At 45.1% G+C, this 16,495-nt stretch overlaps 1 protein-coding gene across 7 annotated transcripts in view; it reads left to right on the forward strand.

Moving 5' to 3' along the window:
- LARP1 (La ribonucleoprotein 1, translational regulator) overlaps positions 1–16,495 on the forward strand; it is a 61,839-nt gene that overhangs the window by 41,214 nt on the left and 4,130 nt on the right. For 6 of the 7 annotated variants that reach the window (XM_055559729.1, XM_055559739.1, XM_055559755.1 and 3 more), the window contains 14 exons: positions 536–664; positions 741–941; positions 1,041–1,203; positions 2,020–2,164; positions 5,291–5,465; positions 5,590–5,759; positions 7,908–8,300; positions 9,116–9,239; positions 9,361–9,566; positions 10,037–10,143; positions 11,002–11,153; positions 13,367–13,511; positions 15,093–15,202; positions 15,351–15,478. In XM_055559729.1, coding sequence (XP_055415704.1) covers positions 536–664; positions 741–941; positions 1,041–1,203; positions 2,020–2,164; positions 5,291–5,465; positions 5,590–5,759; positions 7,908–8,300; positions 9,116–9,239; positions 9,361–9,566; positions 10,037–10,143; positions 11,002–11,153; positions 13,367–13,511; positions 15,093–15,202; positions 15,351–15,478 — 2,348 coding nt within the window. The remainder of the gene's footprint in view (positions 1–535; positions 665–740; positions 942–1,040; positions 1,204–2,019; positions 2,165–5,290; positions 5,466–5,589; positions 5,760–7,907; positions 8,301–9,115; positions 9,240–9,360; positions 9,567–10,036; positions 10,144–11,001; positions 11,154–13,366; positions 13,512–15,092; positions 15,203–15,350; positions 15,479–16,495) is intronic. The other variant, XM_055559735.1, reaches the window with a different exon arrangement.

The raw sequence follows: 16,495 nt of genomic DNA on the forward strand, positions 1-16,495 counted from the left end.
ATATGTATCTAGAGGGAACAGTGGTTCAGCCAATATGGAAGATTGTTTCTTTCACTTGAGAGCTTGGTAGAAGTAGGCCAGGCCTATAATGGCAGCTCTTTGATTCCTTTGTCTTGCTGCGTGTTGGCTCTTCTCATCCCAGGTGACTCACTCTACTTAGCAGGATGGGGAAAGGGGAGAATAGCTCCTTGCTTTTTAGGGATGCACCCTAGAATTGACTGCTTCCACTCAGCTCTCCTTGGCATGTATCTAGGGGAGCCTGGAGGTGCAGTCTTGATTCCAGGCTGCCATGTGTCTGGCTGTAGATGGTGTGCTCTGGAGAAATCGGTGTTGGGAGTCAACCAAGAGTGTCCATCACATTGAAGTCCACCGCCTTCTTATTTCAGGGATGAAAATGAGGTCCAGTGAGGGAAAGGAGTTTGCCCGAGGTGACCAGGGGGCAGTAAAAGCCCTGCCAGGGACAGAGGATTGGGGGTAGAGGTGGGCAGGAGGGGCCTCTCCTTCAAGCCTTTCCTGTGCCCACGCTATCCTCCAGGGAACAAACACAAGTGGGTTCCGTTGCAAATAGACATGAAGCCTGAAGTGCCCAGAGAGAAACTGGTCTCACGCCCTACTCGTCCTCCAGAGCCACGACACACCCCCACCAACCGCGGGGAGATCAAAGGTATGCGCTCCCACTATGGAGGGCCTGGGCCTGGGGGTCACCCTCAGGCCTGACCTGATGCCCTCTCTCCCCATAGGGTCTGAGCCTGTCACCTACGTGCCCGTGGCCCCCCCCACTCCAGCCTGGCAACCAGAGACCAAATCGGAGCCTGCCTGGCATGACCAGGATGAGACATCGAGTGTGAAGAGTGATGGGGCTGGTGGGGCGCGGGCTTCCTTCCGTGGCCGTGGACGGGGGCGTGGTCGCGGACGGGGACGCGGACGGGGTGGCACTCGAAGTACGTGAGGCCCCTTTGGGCTCCGGGATGTCTGAGGGAGTTCAGTGGGGGCGGTGGGTGGGGATTTCCTCTCTCTCATGGTGCTTGTTCCTCCCATAGCGCATTTTGACTACCAGTTTGGCTACCGAAAGTTTGATGGTGCGGAGGGGCCTCGCACCCCCAAGTACATGAACAACATCACCTACTATTTTGACAATGTCAGCAGCGCTGAGCTTTACAGCGTGGACCAGGAGTTGCTTAAAGACTACATCAAACGCCAGATGTGAGTGGACAGGCGTCTTCCTTCTGGAGACATGGGTGGGGTTGGGGGGTGCCTGAGGACGGAATAAGGCTGTATAGGCCCTTCTGGGGGATTACAGTGGTTGCTGCCTCTGGCTGGAGATGAAAAAGATAACTTGAGAGAACTGTACTTCTGTTTTAAAAATGAATCAGTTAATGTTTTTAAAAGGAACGAAAATGTCTAGATTCTGTTCCCTTGGGCCTCTATTTGTAATGGCAGCATTGTCAGAATGCAAATAGACATTTACTGAGTCCTCATTGATGAGGCTCAGTGCTCAGCTTTATAGGCATTCTCTTAGTTACAGAGTTACCTATTTTTATGAGCTGGGTTTTATCCCCTTTTTATTGATAAGCAAGCAGGCCCAATGACTGCCCAACTAATAAGTGACAAGGCACAGATTTCAGTCTGTTTCTGTCTGACTTGCAAAACCTTAACTCCTAACCTCTCTAGTGAACTGTCTCCCAGTCCAGTGGGGGGGCCATACAAGGAAAGAGATCATTGCAATGGAGTGTGATAAGCAGTTTAGGAGCAGAAGAGAAAGTGACCAACAGTATTGGGACTGGGTTTTAGAGGATGAGGAGCTTGTCAGGTGTACCAAGAGGCTGAAGGGCAGAGAGAGACAGTTTGACCCAAGGTTAGGGAGCCATGAGAGGATAACATCATCTCTTTCCAGCCTGTAAGATTGTAAATACAGAGGGACAGGGTTGGTCAGAGACTGTGTGAGGTTCCTGGAATGTACAGAACAAAGAAGGCATGTTCACACATGATGGAGCAATCACACTTCTCCCCTCCACCTAGTGAATACTACTTCAGCGTGGACAATTTAGAGCGAGACTTCTTCCTGCGAAGAAAAATGGATGCTGACGGTTTCCTTCCCATGACACTTATTGCGTCCTTCCACCGAGTGCAGGCCCTTACCACTGACATTTCACTCATCTTTGCGGTATGTCTCCCTCCCTGGGGCTGGGGCAGAGGGGAAAGATAGATCCTTACTTAAGGAGCTGGAGTTTGTGTCAAGCCCAAGAACCCCAGAAGAGTCCTCATCTCATTACTTGTGCTAAGGTTCCAAGGTTTGGCCAGCCTCTCTCCCTCCCTCTCCTTGTTCCCTTCCCTTCTCTATCTCACCTTCCTCCCCGTCTCTCCCTCACCCCTTTATCATGGAAGACATCAGACATGGAAATTTTACAAAAGTCAATACAGTGGTGTAATGAGCCCATTACCCAGTCTCAGCAGCTATCAATTCATGGCCAGTCTTAATTCCATCTGTCTCCTCATCTGTTTCCTTTCCCAGATTACTTTGAAGAAAATCTCCAGTTATCTGACATTTTATCCATGTTTCAGTTAATCTGTCTCTAAAAAATAAAGGCCTGTTAAAGAAAAGTACTCACTGTAGCACTATTACATGTAAAAACATTAACAATTCTTTAATATCACCAAATATTTGTTCAGTTGCCAATTCACCCCGTTTCAGAAGTTTTCTTTCAGTAATTTGTGAATCAGGATCCAGATGAGAGCAATACATTGTCTTATGATATCTCCTCCCTTCTCTCTTCCCTTGCAGTTTTTTGTTGGAATGCTAGATTATACAGCTTGTAGAATTTTCCGTAGGACACTGGTACCATTTTACATGTTCCGTACTCCAAATTTTTTGTAAATTAGTGATTGAGAGGCCTGATCAGATTCAGGTCTTTTCCTTCCTGTCTCCCTCCTTGTCAAGAATACTTTATAGATAGTGATATGTTTTCTCAGGTGGTACTTAATGAATGCTTCATCTTGTTCTCTTTTTTGTCATATAAGCTGTAAATTACCTGTTACTTCATTAGAAACTATAAAATGTGTATGTTCTGTCTGTCTGTCTATTTGTTTTCTGGAATAACTCTTTAAGGAGGTACTTTGCCTTATCAGCTATTTGGTTACCAAGAAGCGTGTAGTTTGTACAGGAAGGGCAGTTAAGTGCTTTATCTTTTCCTTTGTTAACCAGTTCTCAGAATTATGAGCTGATCCCTAATAACCTTCAAAGGTAACTGGTAAGGTTTCAGTTTGTTTTTTTTGTTTGTTTTTGTATCATTACAGACTAGTAGATTCAAGCATTTTGTTTCATTTATTGTAGTTATTATGCTAAATCAAATTGTTGCCAGTGGGACCCTGGCTCATCTTGTACTTTTGTTGCCTCAGATCTGGAATGGCCTTTTTTTTTTTTCTTTAAGACACTCTAGGTCCTTTATTTTGGAGAAATGGTAGTTCTGATATTTAGATATCACAGCCTGAGTTGTAGGGTGATTGTTGCTACGATTGGTTGGTTTTTTTTTTTAATATATCATGAGATTACACTGATATTTTCTGTTAATATTTCTCCAGTGTCTTTACTTAACCCAAGGATCTTTTATGTTACTCTGCCATGCCAAAAATCCTGATTCCAAACAACATCAGAGTAACTATTCATTTGTTTTACTGTACACATTATGCTTACAGTATCTCTCCTACTCCTAGATTTTTTTCTCCATTTATACAGTCAGTGACTATTTTCTTAAGTTGAAATACTTTTTGTGTGGTTGTGTACATATTAGTTTTAGTAATTTTGCTTTGCTCTCACATTTTTGGGAATGCTTTCTTACGCCTAATTTCTTACTTGTTTTACATTTATATAAAATATTTCTGTGGTTCCAAAGGCAAATGGTATGTTGAGAGTCCAACTTAAAAGATTTTCTTAATACTTTTTTCCCTTTTACTATAAACAAACTTTTTTGAATCCTTCCATTAAAAAAAATAAGTAAATGCCTCTCTGTGTATTATATACTCACCCTTTCTTAGATGAATGGTAACATAGCACATGTATTTCTTCACCATTTTTTGCTTTCACTTAATGTATCTGGGAGCTGAGCACTTAGTAGTGGTAGTGGTAATAGAGAGATACTCCTCGTTCCTATTTACAGTTGTGTATATATATATCTTTTCACAGTTTAGCCAGTGTGTCTTTGTTGTAGGAGTGGGATGGTTGAACTGAAGGGCAATGCGTATATAATTTTGCTAGCTGTTACCTGATTCCCTTTCTAGTGGGTATACTTTCTGCAATCTCACCAGCAGTGTATGAGAATGCCTCTTTCCCCAGCCTCACCAACAGAGTATGTTATCACATGTTGAAATGTTTTTCTTTTCCATTTAAAAGATTTTAAAAAGAAAATTCTTCTCTACTCTCCATTACTTCACCCCCTTTCCCCCAAGATAGATACCTGTAGCCCTTTACCTGTGAATCCTAGAAAAATTTGTGTGCATTTGCATGTTTTTACTTAAGAATTCCAACACCAGTGGGATCTTAAACTCATTGATCTAGACCTGGTTTTTGTGACTGTTAACCACCTCAACACATTTGAAGCTGACTTTTAAGCCTGAGTAGTGTTGGGTTCGGAGAAGGCAATGTCACCCCACTCCAGTACTCTTGCCTGGAAAATCCCATGGACGGAGGAGCCTGGTAGACTACAGTCCATGGGGTTGCTAAGAGTCGGGCATGACTGAGCGACACTTTTCACTTTCATGCAATGGAGAAGGAAATGGCAACCCACTCCAGTGTTCTTGCCTGGAGAATCCCAGGGACAGAGGAGCCTGTTGGGCTGCCGTCTGTGGGGTCGCACAGAGTCAGATATGACTGACGCGACTTAGCAGCAGCAGTGTTGGATTGAATGGCTGTGCCATAACTGGTTTAAATTGCCTATGTAGTGGCAAGTTTAGGTAGTTCCCAGTTTTTTCCTTTTACAGGCAGTGTTGCTGTGAATGGCCTTTTGTCCATATCTTATACATGTTGTCACCTGTTGATACAAGTATTTCCCCGGATTGATTCTTGGAAGTAGAATGGCAGGGTCAAAGGGCAAGTGTGTTTTGCATGTTGTTACCTCTTACAAGTTTGAACATCTCACTCATCTGCTGGTTGTGGAAGATGGGGCCAGTTTTCTTATACTCCTGCCAACTCTGGACTTTTGCGCTGAGCTCATGGGGCTCAGTCATGCCCCAGCTTCCAAGATCTTGGTCTGTCCGCGTCTTCCCTCTGCATCTTCTCCCTCCTTCTCCCCTGCAGGCCCTAAAGGACAGCAAAGTGGTAGAGATTGTTGAGGAAAAAGTACGCAGGAGGGAGGAGCCCGAGAAATGGCCTCTTCCTGGTCCCCCGATAGTGGATTATTCCCAGACTGATTTCTCCCAGCTTCTCAACTGCCCAGAGTTTGTGCCCCGCCAGCACTACCAGAAAGAGACAGGTAGGTACCCTGCTGGCATGTGGATGCCTCCTTGTTGCCCTTGTCTTCCGGCCAGCAGTCCTGCTCGGGGCTGGCATGAAAAGGAGGACTGGAGGGATGAGGACCTCCCCTTTCTACCCTTCAGAGTCAGCGCCTGGCTCTCCCCGTGCGGTCACCCCAGTGCCAACCAAAACAGAGGAGGTCAGCAACCTAAAGACGCTGCCCAAGGGCCTGTCCGCCAGCCTCCCTGACCTGGATTCTGAGAACTGGATTGAAGTGAAGAAAAGGCCTCGGCCCTCTCCAGCGCGACCCAAGGTGGGTGAGGCCTGTCCCCTATCCTGGATTCTAGGGGCTTGGGCTGGAGAGTGCGGAACGGGTATCACATAGGCACAGAGCTCTGTGTTCTAAGGGGATAGCAGTCAGGCCAGGTAGTTCAGGGTTATGATGTAAGCCACAGGTCACCAGTGAGTGCAGGAAGGCTGATATGGCCTGTTTCCATTTCCAGTGGATCACCCCCCAGGATAGCCCTATCTCTGTAGTTCCTGAGTGGCATTTTTCATAGGAGGAGATCATGTAGCCTCTGGCAGCAGTCTCACTGAAAGTTAAGTGTTTCTTAATACTTGGCTGGGTTTTTTTGTTTGATTTTTTTGGGTTTGTTTGGGGCCTTATTTGGCCAGTCTGTGTAGCATGTGGGCTGTTAGTTCCCTGACCAGGGATCAGACTTGTGCCCCCTGCAGTGGAAACACAGTCTTAGCCACTGGGCCACCAGGGAAGCCCCTTGGCTGTTCTTTTTGCCTCATCTAAGTCCTTGTGGCTGCGTTATTTAGTGCCGTCCCCCTGAATTTGTCCTCACTGTCTCATATATAACTCCATCAAATCCTTTGAAAAGGGAAGGGAGAAGGCACAGACCCATGGCCTGGAGAGTTAAGAGTCTAGACTGGAACCCAGGTCTTCTGTCATTGTTGGCTGGTGACCTTGGGAAACTTCTTTAATATCTGAAGGCCTCACTTTATCTTAGGTTGAAAGGAAGGAGGGGTTAGATTGCTCTAGAAATAGTAGACCAATATATGAGTAGCTCACACATAGTCTTCTGTTAGAGAAGTGTTTCAATCTGAAACTAAAATTTGAGGAGCAAACTTCTCCATTCACCTGCCCACTGCCATCCCTTCTTTGGATACCTTGGTCTAGGCCTTGAGAGGAGACCTGATAGATGACCTTGTATGGAATTCTGTGCCCCCTTTTCCATTGTACCACTGTGATCGATTCCCTCATTTCCTTCCTGCCCCCACAGCCCCAACCCTGTCTGTTCTGGTTATTCAAGAAGTATCAGATAGGCTAGAATGTGAAGAGAAGGTAGTAAGTGACAAGGACCTGACAAAGTTCAGTTCCGTCCTTAAGACTGCAGAGGCTTTGGAAAGGCCTTTCCAAAGACACCTAGCCCCCAGTCCAGAATTAGAGCCCTCCACTTCCACCTGGCCTATCCTGACCCTTGCAAAAGAGAATAGTTTAAGATTTATACAGAAAGCTTTTTTTTGGCACAGCAGGGAATTAATGTTTAAATATGTTCTGTGAGGTAAACATGTTTTACCTCAAAAACTTGCAGATAATTCAGCGTATCAACACTCTGAAATACTTTGTTTTGGCTGAAAGGAGTCTTGTTTTTTCTCCTGCCTTTGGGACATGCTGTGTTTTTGGTTTTTTGTCTGTTTTGCCTCTTACAGTCTTTGTCCCTGCCTTCATCTGGCTTACCTAAACAGGTCCTTTCATAATCACTTCTACACAGAAGCCTTCCTTGAGTGTCCCCAGTCCCGCCCCCAGTTGCTTAAGTGCCCCTCCCTAAGTACTCCCACGAGGCCTATTTATAGTCTTGACCATCACATTGCAGTTGGCTGGTTGGTTGGTTGACTTTTTCTCCTGCTAAACTGTGAGCTCCATAAGTTCAAGGACCTGGTCACAGGGCCTGGTACCAGTGGGTTCTTACCATTTAGCAAATAGTTGAACATGGGTTGTTGTTCGGTCCCAATCTAAGTTCTGAGGGTGCGATGGAAGGCAAGGCAGCTGTGGTTCTTGCCTGGTAAAGCTTCCAGCTTATTGGGCGGAGTTGGGGATGGGGAAAAGGATGAAGCAGCCTGTTGAACTTCTTCATGTATGTGCTCGGAGGCCAGGTGCTGTGGAGGGGTGTGTATTTAGGTAAATGAGAGTGCAGTCTGTACACACAGGGAGCTTGTCGTCTCAGTGTTTGTGAAGGACTGATGTGAACTGTGAGTGGAGGAACCCAGAGTCGTACGGGACATCCTTTTTTCGCGAGTGACTCCAGTGCTGACAGCCTGACTGGGTGTCGTTATCAGGGCTGCAGATGTAGCAGTGCCGTGTTGAGGGGTCAGGGCTTCTCTCGGGACGGTGACAGCCTGGCCTAAGGACTTCCTGGTGATTCTCTCTCTCTTTGGTCTCCCCCCATTTTAGAAGTCAGAGGAACCCAGGTTTGTTCACTCGACCACTCTGCCTCAGCATCTGCCCTCTCAGCAGCTAATGTCCAAGGATCAAGATGAGCAAGAGGAACTGGATTTCCTGTTTGATGAGGAAATGGAGCAGATGGATGGACGGAAGAATACCTTTACCGCCTGGTCTGATGAGGACTCTGACTATGAGATTGATGACCGGGATGTCAACAAAATCCTCATTGTCACTCAGACACCACCTTACATGCGCCGGCACCCAGGGGGCGACCGCACTGGCAACCACACCTCGCGTGCCAAGATGAGTGCTGAGCTGGCCAAGGTCATTAATGATGGCCTCTTCTACTATGAGCAGGACCTGTGGACTGAGAAGTTCGAACCTGAGTATTCCCAGATCAAGGTGAGCCTTGGGCATAGTGGTGGTGGGGGCCTAGGGTGCTGTGACGTGAGGCAGAGGAAAGCTGACGAGCGCATGGCCTTGGGCACAGAAGCTCAGCGTCCTCATCTAATAAAAGGGAGTGACGATTGACACTCCTTGTGGGGGATATTAAGAATGAGAAGAGGTGTATAAACACTGTAAATTGCCCATGTGAGAGGGGATCATCCTGCTTCTTGATCATCCGTGTTTAATTTCAGAGGTTGGCTAGACACTTTTGTGAAGAATAAGATTGGATTTTCATTTCTGTTCTTAAATATTTAGGCATGTATTAAAGTTTAAAGGCCTTTTGAGGAACTTGCTTTTGAGTGTGGAATATGGAGAAAAGATAGATCTTTTAGAAACTCACTGCTGCCTAGAAACAGTCAGAACTGGAGGAGTAGGCATTTTACAGAGTGGATGTGTCTGGTGGTCAGTCGGCTTCTGGTGAGCCTCTCTAGTGAGTGGTACTAGTAATGTGTTTCGAAATGAGAGAATTGCAGGAAGAGAGTTAGGGAGGGGAGGCTATAGCAGGTTCCTGGGGGGCTGGAGTTCTGACCTCAGTGCTGCTGCAGGGAGGGCTGGGCAAGTCTTCAGCCCTGCTGGGTGAGCACACTCAACCCCTGGGCACCTGGGGTTGAGGCATGGTGATGGGCAGCTGAGAGCCCGGGGACCAGAATTCCACATATGTGGACATTGGAACTGCCCTCTTCAACTTCCTGTCTGTCTTGATTCCTCAAACAGGCTAGGGCAGTCCTCTTACCAGCCTCTTTTCCCCACCCATCTCGTGTCCTCTGTAGCAAGAAGTCGAGAACTTCAAGAAAGTCAATATGATCAGTCGGGAGCAGTTTGACACACTAACCCCTGAGCCCCCTGTGGATCCCAACCAGGAGGTCCCTCCTGGACCACCTCGCTTCCAGCAAGGTGAGAGATGACCCCTGCCACCCTGGCCTGAGTGGGAGAGTCTGGAGCTGTCTGACGGGGCTTCTGGGGACAGGCAGTCACCGGCCCACCTCTGCTCACTGTCACCGCTCTGCTTCTGCAGTTCCCACTGATGCCCTGGCCAACAAGCTGTTTGGTGCTCCCGAACCTTCCGCCATCGCCCGCTCTCTACCAACCACTGTCCCAGAGTCGCCAAACTACCGCAATGCCAGGACCCCCCGCACACCCCGGACACCGCAGCTCAAAGATTCAAGCCAGACATCGCGGTTTTATCCAGTGGTGAAGGAAGGTCGAACACTGGATGCTAAGGTGAGGCGTTGATGCTAAGCCACTAAGTCTTGGGCTCACTTGACTGCCTTCCAGGGCTCTGCTTCTCTCCCTTGTCATGAGCTAAGAAAGTACCACATACCCCCACCCCACGCCCACCTGCTCCGTATTCTTAGGCTACTGGGCCCACTGGGATTGAGTGACCCCATCTGCAGTGTGGAATGGGGGCTGGGAGTGGTGGCCCAAGCAGCCATGATAAGATCTAAGGAGAACTGACAGGTCCTTGAGCAGATCACATCACCCACAAGCCTCAATTTTGTCACCTGTCAAGTAGGTGTGCCAGCTCTTCCTTACAGCTGTGGACATCACGTGAGACTAGATATGAAAATGCTTTGTAAATTGTGAGATAACTCAGACTTTAGGAGGGTATCGTAATCTTACAAATACTTGATGCTCCTCAGATTCACATGAGTATGACTGTATATTAACAAATCCCACACTGACCTTTGCAGACGCCTCGGAAAAGGAAGACAAGACACAGCTCGAACCCACCTTTGGAGAGTCACGTGGGCTGGGTGATGGATTCCCGCGAGCACAGGCCCCGGACTGCTTCCATCAGGTGTGGGCCGTGGGAGAGGGGGTCAGGCTGACTGCAGGGAGGGCAGCAGAGCCATGACAGTGATGAGACCAAGACAAGAATACCTCTTTGGTCTGCAAATGAAGGAAAATTTAAGGAAGGGGCCCTCATCCAAATCCAAAAAACCAGGAGTAGTCTAGAGAGCTTAATCCAGATCCTGGGGAGAGGAAGGCTGCTTTCTGAAGTGTGGTGGCTACATGGCATTCTCATGGGAGGTCAGTTCAGTTGATTTCAGACATGCCTATCTGCTGCCTCCCTCTGGATAGCTCAGGAGTTGAATAAAAGTACAGCTGTGTCTGCTGGACACAGCTTCTCGGGGTAGGGCCTGGATTCCTTTTTATTTATTCTCAGGAAAATGACCCCAGTGTTCTGAATTCCAGAGCAGGTCTGGGAGCCACTGACCTATGCACTCTTATTTATTTCCTGCAAAGGTAGATGGTGGTTTTACAAAAAATATGGATGGGTTAACCCATTACAGCTCGTTAAGGAAAGTTAAATGTTAACATGGGATAAATACACAGCTAAAAGCTCAGGTTTGGGCATTGTACAGATCTGAGATGTTAAATATTAGCTCTGTGACAGGGCAAGACTCCCAGTCTCTGTGAGCCCCAATGTCCTCACTGTTAAAAAAACATCCAAAGGTTGGTTGAGTAAGTGAGACCCATGGATAAAAGTGAGATCCATGCATATAGTTAACTAAGGGTCTAGTACAGTAGCTGGGCTTCTTTGTTACACTGAGAGGCTGAATGTTGAAGGCTGGAAGGAACCAGAGGGACCCTCCTATCTGATAGTTGGCTGCTCTGGGGAACCTGGTGACACTCTGTTTCATGGTCTCTGCAGCTCCAGTCCCTCAGAAGGCACGCCTGCAGTTGGCAGCTATGGCTGTACCCCTCAGTCGCTGCCCAAGTTCCAGCATCCTTCCCACGAGCTGCTCAAGGAAAACGGCTTCACACAACACGTCTACCACAAGTATCGTAGGCGCTGCCTTAATGGTAAGAAGCACAGAGGGAGAGGATGGAGCTTCCTGGCCCACTACTGAGATCCAGAGTAAGGGCTGGTGGAGCAGGTGACTATTCTCTCTAGCCTCAGAGCAAGAAGTGGCATAACATTATAGCAGGAAGGACTGAAGTTAGTTATAGAATATAGGAGGCAAAGAGGATCTGGTGCTTAGAATATTCCTGTTCCTTGATTTTTATCTATTGATATTAAAAAAAAACCAGGATTTTTCTTTCCTGTTTCTGGTGAAACCATCAATGTTACAAACAAATATGCATGATACAGCATATATTCTCCAGAAAGACCTGTGGACCAAATCCAGCCAGCAACCTGTCTTTGTACTGCCCTAGAGCTAAGAACAGTTTTTGTTTTAACATTTTTAAGTAGGGGTGGGGAGGGTGAGACTTTATGACAGAGACCATATGTGACCTGCAAAGCCTAAAATATTTACTCTCTAGCTCCTTACAGAAAAAAAGATGGCTAACCCCTACTCTAGATGAGAATGTAAGGAGAGAACCTCTCTAGACACTCGAGTGTTTTCCTTTTATCACAAAAGGAGATAACCTTTTAACTGTAGGTTTCTCTTGGGTTGTCTCTAAAGATGCTCAGAGCCATGCTCACTTAGAGTTACTGGTCACTCAGCCCCCTTTTATTCATCAAAACATGGCTGCTCAATGCTTGATTCGCCCACCTTACTTCCCTCTTCATGTGTATGTGTGTGTAATAACAGCTTTAGTGAAATACAGTTCACACACTGTATGATTCACCTACAGACTCAGTGGCTTTTAATATATTTGAGTTGTGTATCCATCACCAGATCCATTTTAGAACACTTTCGTTACCTTAGAAGTAAGCCCTGTGCCCCTTACTGGTCATTCCCCCTCCCTGCCCCTCCCCAACTCCTCCCAGACCTATACAACCACCATCTGCTCTGTCTCTATGGATTTGACTTCATAAACGTGGGCTCATGTAACACGTGATCCTTTATGACTGGCTTCTTTCCTTTCGCATATAATTTCAAGGTTCCTTTATGTTGTACCGTGTATCAGTACTTAATGCCTTTTTATTATCAAACAACATTCCACTGTGGATGATACTACCTTTTGTTTATCCATTCATCAGTTGATGGACAAAATTTCTGCTTTGTCTTTTCATAAGTAGTGCTACTTTGAACATTCCTGTACATGTTTTTGTGTGGACATAGGTTTTCATTTATCTTGAGTGGAACAGTGTAACTCCCAGGTCATATAATAGGGTAGTTTTGTGTAACCTTTTGAGGAACTGCTGCAAGACTGTTTACTTCAGTAGCGGCATCATCTTATATCGCTCACAGCAGTGTATGAGTGTTCTGGTTTCTCCATATCCTCCTGACGCTATCATCTTCCTTTTGAGTATAGCCGTCCTAGTGGGTGTGTGATGATATCCTGTCATGGTTTTGATTTTATTTGATATGGTTTTGATAGCTAATAATGTTGAGCATTTTTTCATATGCTTAATGGCCATTTGTGTATCTTCTTGGGAGAAATATCCATTCATATCCTTTGTCTGTATTTTAACTGAATTACTTGTCTTTGTTATTAAGTTGTAATAAGTTTTTCTAAGTCCCTTATCAGATAACATAATTTGCAAATATTTTTCCCATCCTGTGGGTTGTCTTTTCACCTTGTTTGTTGATCATGTCCTTTGAAGTACAAAGGTTCTTAATTTTTAAATGATACCAGATTTAAAAAAATTTTATCTGTTGTTTCTTGTTCTTTGGTGTTGTGTGTGTGTATATATATTTAAAATTTTTTAATTGGAAGATAATTGCTTTATAATATTGTGTTGGTTTCTGCCATACATCAACATGAATCAGCCATAGGTATATATATGTCTCCTCCCTCTTGAACCGCCCTCGCACGTACCATTTTTACTTAATATTGTAGGACTCCTAAAATAATCAGTAACAATGATATGATGAATATAATTTGTTGAGTGCATGGATTACTTATTTGTGCTCTTCCTGGTTCTAACTACACTGAGAGCAGTGATATTTGAGGGCCTGCTGCAGAATAGTTAGTCCTCAGTGAATACTTCCCCGGAGACTTAACATGATGAGCAAAGGAATTGGGAAGAGAAAGGACCAATGTCTTTGAGCCACAGGATCATTTGTCCCCCACAGCACAGGCAGCCTGGCTCTAAATCACATCTTTCCTCTTTCCTCCTTCAGAGCGAAAACGCTTGGGCATTGGCCAGTCTCAGGAGATGAACACTCTCTTCCGCTTCTGGTCCTTCTTCCTCCGAGATCACTTCAACAAAAAGATGTATGAGGAATTCAAGCAGTTGGCTCTGGAGGATGCCAAAGAAGGCTACAGGTGAGTGAGATTGGGGTGAAGACTCTGGTGCTTGAGAGATGGTGAGAGGGTATCTTTGTTGGGTCTGCTTCCAGAACTGTGATAGGAAATCCATTGTGTATATATTTCATGTACTTTATTAAAAAAAACTAGTACTTTTGAATAAGTAATATATTCAAAATTCAAAGAAGCCGTCAGGTTATATATAGTGAGAAGTCTTCCTCATTCTAGTTTTCTGGCCATCTAGTTCCTTTCCCCACAGACAGCCAGTATTGTTAGAATCTTGTGAGTTCTTTCTAAAAATACTTTGCTTATGTAAGCAAGGACAGACCTGTGTAGTCTCTCCCTCTGACATGCACACCTCTTTGGGTTTTTTTTTTTTTTTTTTTTAATTGCTTATGTGGTCTTACTGTATAGATGTACAGTATAATTTATTTCAATAGTCTCCTATTAATAGATACTTCAGTTACTTTTAATGTTTTGCTATTTAAAAAAAAAACTAGAGGGACACTTTTCCCAAGTAAAATCTTTTCTCTGTGAACAATTTGAAAAGGACAAATGTTTAAAGAAGCTGGGGGAAAACATCCTTCAGTCCAGAGACAATCAGTGTTAATGTTCTGCCATATTTATGAATTCAGGTCATAAAGGAATGCTTTTTTTAATACGTTCTTCATCATTTATAAGCATGAGCATATTTCTCCATGTTGTTAAAATTCTTAACCTTTTTGCCATCTTAAAAAAGTTTTATGCTTTTGGCTGAAAGTTTAGAAAATAGAGATAAGATCATTTGAAAATTCTACCTCCCAAAGATAACCCATGTCAGTGTATTTAACATCATATTCTGTGCCCTTCCAGACTTCGTGTGCATGTGTAGATTTAAAATTTACTTGTTTACAAAATATGTTTGTCTACCTATAATACTTTGAAACATATCTTTTCTACTTTATAATGTATTGTTATTATCTCCTTAAGTATCCATCAGTGTATACTTAAATTATAATTTTAAATAGATTGTATTATTCTGTTGTACAGTTACCACGATTTTTCTTAATCACTTTTCTAAGACTTAAGTTTTTCAAAAGAATGCTGCTATGAACAATTTTGGTACATCTATAAAATCTAAATCTATATTTTTGGTCATTTCCCTGTATACGTTGCTAGAATTGAAATTTCTGAGTCCAGTGAGTGAATAGATGATCTGACTGCCATGGTCCAATGGCTTTGCAGAGAGCTTATGCTGGTGATTGACAAAATTTGCTTAGGGAACAGACAACAAATAGCTTATGTTTGTGGAATATAAAGTCTCTGTTACAACTGCTCTCTGCTCTAGCAGCAGAAAGTAACCAGTGATACTTCATAGGCAAATAGGTGTGGGCAAAAGGCTGTTGTTCATTTGGCCCAAGTCTGCTGACCCTTGGCGAACCTTTAATGCTGGACTCATTTAGACTAGCATTAACTGCCAGCCTTCTCAGAGAACCCTTAGCATTTTCTCAGTAATCCATGTATTTTAAATGGTTTCATAGTTCATCTATCATCCAGATGCATTTCCTATTTACAAATAAAGAAACTGTTCTGATTTCACTGACTTGTGTTCTCCTACAGATATGGTTTGGAGTGCCTTTTTCGATACTACAGTTATGGCCTGGAAAAGAAGTTCCGGCTGGACATATTTAAGGACTTTCAGGAGGAAACCGTGAAGGACTACGAAGCAGGTAAGAGTCAGAGTTGGGACTCTGTGAGCCCTGGTCATCTGTCTTCTCGGCCCCTGGGCTTGTCTGTATCACATCATATCCCCTTCTCCGGAGCCTCTCTATTAACTTCTCAGCAGCCAAGCTTCTTTCTACCTGTCTTCCCCTGCAGGTCAGCTGTATGGGCTAGAAAAGTTCTGGGCCTTCTTGAAATATTCCAAAGCCAAAAATTTGGACATCGACCCCAAACTTCAAGAATACCTCGGCAAATTCCGACGTCTCGAAGACTTCCGAGTGGATGTGAGTGGATGTCTCTCATCTTTCCCGCCCTAATTGTCTTAGAAAGAAAACTGAACCAGAGATCTGGATACCTGGGTTTTGATCCCAGCTGGGCCACTAGCCCAGGGATCCTTCTTGTCCCTTTTGGGCCTTAAGTTTCTTAAACAGAAGGTGTGGGAAGTGGGCAGTGAAGGCTCATTGGAGGGTTTGTGATCACTTCCCACTCCCTTTCCCATAGTGGATGTGGCTAAACCATCATAATGCCCTTTCTGTCTTATCTCCATCCCTCTTTGCTGCTATGCCCTATTTAGAGGTGATCAGGATGAGTACCCTAGGTAAATGTTCTTATTCTTTCTGGGAGAGGTCCGTTCCAACCCCAGAACTTGATAAAGTATGTCTAGTTCTTCCCTGCTCCTCCCACTTCTTGGCACAGTGACTCAACAGTGACATCCAGTGGTGGGTCAGAGTTATGACTGCGGGTTCTTCTGTCCTGAGTGTATCAGGGATTCCAGAGATAAGTAAAACTTTTTCCTTCAAAGTGTTTATAATGTAGTAGGGATATGCCAGTTGTCTTACTCCCTTGAAACCTTTTAGCAAAAGAGCAAACAGAAGTAAGTAATAGTCTTCACATACATTAAACATTTTGACTTGATTGTGTGTCAGACACTGCTTTGACCTTTTTAACGCTTTATAAAGTGCAGCAGGCAGGGTTCTTGTTGCCATCGCCGCAGCAGCGGGTGACCAGGAGCCCACGGCTAGCCAGTGAGATAGTGGCGGCACTGCTCAGGGGTCCCGACAGAAAGATAGGTCCGTTCTCTTCCATCCTTAAGGACTTCCTCCTTTGGGGGCTGGAGGTGGGTGGAGGGGTGCATGTGCAGAGAATAGGGAGACCTGTTGGGAGCAGAGCAAAAAGGGCTCAGCTTTGGCTCCCAGAAAGGGGCGAGGTGACCTTGGGGTTACAGGACCTCTGGCAGTGGTGAGGCTAGACTGGATCCCAGTCTGACTCTTAAGATCAGTGTCCTTTTTAGAGCCATGAAG

This window comes from Bubalus kerabau, chromosome 1 (assembly GCF_029407905.1).
Source record: "Bubalus kerabau isolate K-KA32 ecotype Philippines breed swamp buffalo chromosome 1, PCC_UOA_SB_1v2, whole genome shotgun sequence".
NCBI lineage: Eukaryota > Metazoa > Chordata > Mammalia > Artiodactyla > Bovidae > Bubalus > Bubalus kerabau.